This window comes from Durio zibethinus, chromosome 1, assembly GCF_047325235.1.
Source record: "Durio zibethinus cultivar Kanyao isolate XHJ-2024 chromosome 1, ASM4732523v1, whole genome shotgun sequence".
NCBI classification, from domain to species: Eukaryota; Viridiplantae; Streptophyta; class Magnoliopsida; order Malvales; family Malvaceae; genus Durio; species Durio zibethinus.
This window is the reverse complement of record NC_143162.1, coordinates 11,631,321-11,638,710: the sequence shown is the minus strand read 5'-3', so window position 1 is coordinate 11,638,710 and position 7,390 is coordinate 11,631,321. Positions and strand designations below refer to the sequence as shown.

At 27.0% G+C, this 7,390-nt stretch overlaps 1 protein-coding gene across 1 annotated transcript; it reads right to left on the bottom strand.

Annotated features, from left to right (window-relative positions):
- Positions 1-3,201: 3,201 nt before the first annotated feature.
- LOC111310680 (uncharacterized) lies at positions 3,202-5,483 on the bottom strand. Its single transcript, XM_022910124.2, has 4 exons — positions 5,123-5,483; positions 4,876-4,991; positions 4,191-4,589; positions 3,202-3,452 (listed from the first exon to the last, which is right to left on the bottom strand). The coding sequence occupies exons 1-4, from the start codon at positions 5,256-5,258 to the stop codon at positions 3,363-3,365; spliced, it is 741 nt and encodes a 246-aa protein (XP_022765859.2). The 5' UTR covers positions 5,259-5,483; the 3' UTR covers positions 3,202-3,362.
- Positions 5,484-7,390: the final 1,907 nt, after the last annotated feature.

Below are 7,390 nucleotides of genomic sequence, written 5' to 3'. Positions count from 1 at the left end.
TTTTATTTATTAAAACTAATTTTAAAATTATCCCGACTCTTAGAAAAAATTAAAAAATCATTTCTCAAATTAATTTTAGAATTATTTCAATTTTTTGATGAAATCCTAAAAAAATCATTTCTTCTAGTAAAAATTAAAAAAAAAAAGACTTTTTCATTTTTTTCTTAAAATTCTTACTTAAGAGATTTATTAAACATTTTTTTATTTTTATTTATTGTTTACTATTTTTTATTTTTTATTTTCATCAATTTGTTATTATATAAATAAATCCTTATCTAGTGAAAATAACTTTTTGGATTATCCTAACTCTTTGGTAAAATCCAGTTTATATATATATATATATATATATGGTAATAATTAAGGGATTTATTTAAACAAACATTTTTTTATTATTTAAATAAATCTTTTTTTAGTAAAAATAAATTTTAGATTATCCCAATTCATTGGTGAAATCTAAAAATATTTTTACTTGCATTAATTAAAAAAATTGAAAATTTTTAATTTTCTTTAAAAATTGTATTTTAAAATATTTATTCAAATAATCAATTACTTTTTTAATTAAGTTTTTTAGTAAAAATAAATTCTTAAATCATTTCAATACTTTAGTGAAATCTAAGAAATATTATTACTTATATAAAATTAAAGAAAAATAGAACTCTTTCCACTTTTCCTTAATATTATTATTATTTTATTTATCCTTTTATTTTAGATTAAAAGTTTAGTATTTATTTTTCGTCCTTCTTTTTTACTTTTTTTTATTATTCCCGATAATTATTTATTTTTAGTAAAAAAATATAAATATTATAAATCATAAATTGTAAAAAAATCTTAAATAAATAACATAAATAAAAATCAAATCAAAAAATTAAAATTAAAATTAACCAAACTGGTTGGGTCAGCACACAAATTGGCACACTAATTAGCGGGTTGCTCCATGGTTCCTATTTCCAAAACGAAGCCATTTTGAGAGGCCTATAAAAGGCCCTATTCTATTTTTTTAAAAAAATTTTCCTTTTCACACACACTTTCTCTAAAAACTAGAGCATCTCTCTTTAGAATTTTTTCCCACTCGTCAATTGCTGTGATTCTCAGATTTTTGACCAGTTGCCATCATACACCATTGCCGAAATCTTCAACTAGCCAAATTTTTAGATTTCAGTGACCAAAAAATTCAATTGATCACCAAAAAATTTAAATTATTTTAGATTCCATCAAACCCAAAAATTTTTTAAAAATTTTCAAAAAATCGCAAAATGCTCCCCTTAATCTTGTAAACACTTTTCCCAAATTAGTTTTTAAGAAATTTATAAAGAATTTAATATTGAAAATTATTATAAAATTACTCTAATATTTTAGTAGAAATTTAAGAATATTTCTTCAATTCAAAAGTATTTAAGATATCTATTGACGTCAAATTTAAAAAATTATTTTTTATTAAACAATTTTTTAAATACTATAATTAGCAATATTTAGAGAATAATATCTTTCTTATGAATTACGTAGAAATTGCTATTGCAACTTTCTAGTAATTCTATTATTGGAAGATCCAAAATTTTATATTTTATTTTTAAGGAAAACTTGACATTTCAATTTTTTTTGAAACAATGTTTTTAAAATTTATTATAAGGAAAAGTTTCCCCTTAATTGATTTTGTTTATTTTATTTTATTTTATTCTTGAAGAATTTTAGTAAAAATTGATATTTTAACTTTTTTCTAAATATTTCAAATTTTCATTTGAAGGAAAAATTAATATTTTACCTTTTTTCTTAGCAGTTTTATTTATCTTATTTTATTTTTATTCTTAAAAAATTTAAGAAAAATTGATATTTCAACTTTTTTTAAAAATATTTTTAAAATTTTATTCTAAAGAAAATTTGATATTTTAACTTTTTCCTTAGCCATTTTTTAAGAAATAAATTTTTTTAATTCTTATTTTTAAAAAATATTTAAAAAAAATGATATTTCAACTTTTTCCAAAATATTTTCAAAATTTTGTTCTAAGGAAAAAGTTTTAGCATTTTTCCAATTTTATTTTATTTTTCTAACAAAGTTCACAGAAAAATAAAATAAAATATATAAAAAATAGAAATAAAAATTATAAAAATTGAGCAAAAAATATGAAAAAAATAAAAAAATTATAAAAAATACCGAAAATACTCCTAATCAACATGATCAAATATTCAAAGGTGGTCTAGCCAGTTCAATGTTTTTCAACTGGTTCAGAGCAATCGAAATGGTTGATTTCAAATCCTCAATTTTCTAGGATTATTGTGGACTTTTGGGGTTGCTTGAAATCTTGTCGTGAAATTTTGATAATGGCAAATGGTGCTTGAGTTTCATTGGAGATTTTTGAAGCATTGAATGCACTGTGACTCTAAGAGAATGGGAGAAAACTCTCTGACAGTTTGATTTCAGTTGCTAGAGTTTGAATAAAAAAAATTTGACTTTTTTACTATTATGATTATATTATTAATTTTACTTTTAATTATTTGATTTTTATTTAATTTAATTTTAATCATTTAATGATTATATAATAATTAGCCCTAATAAATATAATCAAAATGTTCGAATGTAATTTAAATCCATTTCAATCAATTCGAATAAAATTACATGTTTTTATTTATGAAATGCGTGAATAAATAAAAAAAAATTTTGAACATCAAATACTAATCTCTATAAAATGTGTGCAAAATTAAAAACAATTTTGATTTTTTTTTACTTAAAATTGTCAATAATTAAACTTTAATCATTAGAACCAAAATCCAATTTTCTACCAACAAACCGCAAAACCACATAGTTATTGGCAACAATTTTGAGCTTTAATATGCAAGGACCCATAATTTCATTAATTTTGCAATGAGAAATTTGTAAGTTATATTAATTATTGACGTTTGGGCAGCGGCACCTTTTCAGGTTGTGTATAGAACAGATCATTTTCCAGTTGTAGGAGATAAATGAAAAAAAAAGTTATAAAAATTGAAATTTCATCCCACCCCACATAAATCTTTTCATCCCTATTCTAAACTCATCCGAAAACAAAAATTTTGTATTGATTTGTTAATTGTATAGTTAAAAAAAAAAAAGGAAAAAGGAAAGGCAGAAAAACATGCAATGATCAGGGAATGAAATTAAAATTTGGTGAAGATGAAAAATGAGAAGAAAAGGTGGGGAAGGGATAAGAAAAAGTAAAAGTAGAAGTAATCAATTGCAAGGCAAAACTAAAGAACAAAAGTGGCTGTGATTCCAAAGTAGGGTCTGGATGCATGGGCAGTTCGCATCACCTTAATGTCACCTTACAAGAACCAGACCTTACTATATATCATCAAAGCTACTTTACGCTCAATTCTACTCTAAAATATTTCTAATTTACAACAAATTTGGCCAACCATTCTCTCTCTAGGAAGGCCACAGAAAACAGAGCCATTGGAGCTGCAAGGAACCCCACCACTGCCTGCAACCACCCAACACATCAAAACAACCCTCCCATGAATTAGGTAAATAAAGATTATACATGGATATATAAACATCACTTCAAAAGTTAAAATTAATGTGGTTAAAATTTCATAAAAAACATACATATTTGTAAGTGATATGCAATAATTAAACTCCATATATATTTTTATTTTCTCTATTATCGTGTTAAATTTTAACGGAAATATTTTTTTATATTTAAAATTCTCAAAATTTGAATATTTAAAATTAAAAATTTAGTACTATGCAAACAGACAGCTGTCATTAATTTTAACACGGATATTCATTCTAACGAAAGATCCTTACTATATTTAGGACCCAAAATATACCACATGTGGATTTACTAGCTGTCACTGTTCCTATTGCGTTTAAGCAGGGCGACAAGGGTAAGCCTCCAGTGAAAACGATGAAACAGTTGATTTACACTATTTATTGCAAAAAAAAAAAAAAAAACCATGTACGAATAGTTATATATCAGATCAATGATCGTTGATCATGAACATTTTTAATTTTTCACAGGCAGCATATTAATATTATAGGGACAAGATGATTGGTATTACTATTATTTCAAACTAGCTAGTTAAAAAAAAGGAAAAAAAAATCCTATGGTATTTTCAAAGTACTAGAAGAAACAAAAATCCAAATCCTTGTTTGGATAAAGCATATATAAGGAGCCATGCATTGAGAGAGAGAGAGAGAGAGAGAGAGAGAATTGTACCTGTCCTCCATGATCAGAGGTGGGCAAAGGGACAATAGTAGCAGAATCAACTTCACCAGTAGGCAATGGAACTGCAGGGTTACTGTTGATAAAAGGAATACCACCACCTTTATCTGGCACTAGAGCTGGTACTGTTACTGGTGAGCTAGCGCTTGGTGCTGGTGAAACTGCTTGGCGAGGCCGGAATGGCCATAGATATTCTGGGGAAGATGACACAACTGATCCACCGGACGTGGGCGCTGGAGCCTCTGCTGGAGGTAATCCGGGTAATGGGGTGGTTTCATTTTCTGGAGGCAGCGCGGGAGTGACTTTTATAGAGAGCTTTTGAAAGCCTTGGCATGCTTTGAGAGAGCCATTGTTGAAAGTAAAGTAGAAGAAACCAGGGCGAGAAGGGTGCCACTGCACATTGTACAAAGAAAGTTGATTGGGAAATTAGTACTTTTCTTTTTCTTTCTCGGCCTTGAAGAATAGAAGAAAAGCCACCAGAGGACGGAGCTAAAAATATAACATTTGTAAGAAAAGGAGTGATTATCATGACTAGTTAATTATAAGCTAAAAAATCTTTGACCAACTTGGAAATGCCAATTGAAAAAAATTGCAGAGAAAACACCAAAACAAGTAGTTTAAAGCTAATAGTGCTGAAATAAACGATGTTGAATTTTGATAGAGAAATGGAGTGACATACCGCATAGGAGGTGAAGTTGGGTTTGGTGAGAAGTGTAGCTTGGGTGAAATTGCAGAGATTGAATGCATATTTGCTCTGGAAAATATAGAGATTGTAGTGATACTTGTGTTTGAAAACTGAGGAGATATTAAGCACAAAAGCATAGGAATGATGTTAGTATTGGTAGCTAAACAGAGAATTACAAGTAACATCAGTAGTCAAAACCTAAAATATTAAACTTGTTGGTGGCTTTTTCAAGTACACTTACTGATTGAGTCTCCCACATGAACACTGGGATTTTTCCACTCTGAAACACCATCCACCAGGATTGTTGCAGACTGAGAAGCTAAGAAGAACGGGAAGAGGAGAAAAATGAGGAAGATTAACATGGAGAAGATCTTCATTAACTCTTCACTCTTCAGCTGTGCTTTTGTCTTAAGGGAAACGATGAAGGATTTAGCTAAGAAGGTTAGCTTTACTTCTCCCTGGCTTCTGGTCCTTAGGGTGATTGTTGAGCAAGGAAAAAAAAAACAGTTTTTGAAAAGTGTGTGGAGAAGACTGGAGAGAGAGAGAGAGAGAGAGAGAGAGAGATAGGGAGGGAGAGGAAGAGAGGATCAATGTCAGGTGTGTTTGGCTCTTCATAGGAAGGCGTTTCAATGGATGACAGACATAAATATATGGGAGGTGGTGTGCGTATTAGTTATTATTATTATTATTAGTTTTATTATTTTTTTACACAGTAAAAGGTGGCAGGAATTTGCTTGTGGAAAAAAAAAACCTCTTTTAACTTTTTTTTTTTAAAGGAGATAAAATAAACAAGTAGAATGACAATTGGCAAATGAAAATTAAGACTCTTTTGGTAAAAAAGGTGGGGATTATTATTCTAAAATGATTAGTTCAGTGATTATCGTTCTTTCATCTGCTTTTGAAATAATTTTCATTTTTTAATTTTTTTTTTCTTTCTAGGAGTGCTGGGGAATCCAATTTGCTTTCTTCAATGTAAATCTTTCCCTTTGCTTTTCACCCATTTTAGGTTTATTTTAATTGAGTGGAATGCAATGTAAATGTAGTGATGCTCATACTTTAATGTCGGAGAGGAATCAAATCTAATCTCTAAAGAAGTCTCTTCTTAATTTCGTTTAAGTGGAGAGAGGACACATTTTTTTAAAATCAACCCACCGAATTGTACTGATTGAAGACTAAAATTTGAAAGCAAACAGATGTAGGAATTCTTTCACTTGCCAAAAAGCAGTAATATATTTGCCTCATTTTGTTTCGTCCCATTACTGGTTTCTTGTGTTTTCCCCACGTTTATACAAAGTTATATAGATTGTATTACATTGTCCACAATTCGAAGATGAGAGACTGTAATAATAATGATACATACATGTAAATCATATAAACTTTTTTTAAGATAAATATTAGTAATAAAGTAAATAGTTTCAGTAGTCCTGAATTTTCATTTAAATATTACATTGTCCCCAAGTCATTTGTTGATACTCTTCTAAAGTAACAAAATAGTCATTCCTTCAATAATTTTATTAAATTTGCCTGCTGACAGACAATTGTAAGTTGACATATAATTATTTTTTATTTAATTTGAATTTTAAAAATCTATATTATATTTTAAAAAATAAAATTTTTAAATTTTATTTATTTTAAATTATAATATATGATCTGATATATTAAAATTTTACAAATAACATAAAAATATTATAAAATAGAAAATTTAACTTTATTTAATAAAATATATTAAAATCTAGATTATATTTAAAAACAAAAAACAAAACTTAATAAAATGGAAAATTTTAAAAATTTATCTATTTTAAATTGTAATATTTGATCAAATATATTAAATTCTTTTAAAAGTTTCCATAATTTTTTTCTATTTTCTATTTTGGTTCTTTTTTTCCCCTTCTCTCTGTTCTCTCATCTTTCTTTCTTCTCTTTTCTTCTTCCTCTCATTTTCTTGTTGGTCTATTAAATGCCGACGATGGCAAAGTGCTGGATCTGGCCCCCAATCGTCGTCACCGACAGGATCCAAATCGACGAGGTGGAGAAAGGAGAGGAAGAGAGAAGAAAAGAAAATATAAATAATTTAAAAAAATAAAAAGGGAGCATTTTTTTGATTTAATATATTTTATAAAATTTTATAGCTAAAATAAATGAATTTAAATTTTTCATAAGTTTTTCAAATTTTTAATAAGTTTTTCAAATTTTTTTTGTTAAAAATGCTTCTTAAATGGATTATTTTGAAAGTTTCATGTCCGCCTAAAAGCATTTCAATTATAATTATTTTTATTATAAAATTATAATTGTCTAATTATAATTAAGAGGTATGTGATGGTCTATCACTTATAAAAATAAAATTTATATAATATTTTAATAAATTTTACATAATTTTAAAATTTGATTGATTAATTATGATACAGTTAGGTGTCATATTCCTATTTATGCTTGTTACTTAAGGTGCCACGTGCGTGTCACACAACAACGTATAGCAACGGCTCAATTGATGGAAACATTGATAGAATAA

Excerpts from the sequence above, each read along its gene's own strand:
- LOC111310680 (XM_022910124.2), bottom strand. The coding sequence starts at position 5,258 with ATGAAGATCTTCTCCATGTTAATCTTCCTCATTTTTCTCCTCTTCCCG. Across the intron at positions 4,590-4,875 it reads CCAACTTCACCTCCTATGCG|TGGCACCCTTCTCGCCCTGG; the intron begins GTATGTCACTCC and ends TACAATGTGCAG. Across the intron at positions 3,453-4,190 it reads CCTCTGATCATGGAGGACAG|GCAGTGGTGGGGTTCCTTGC; the intron begins GTACAATTCTCT and ends GGGTGGTTGCAG.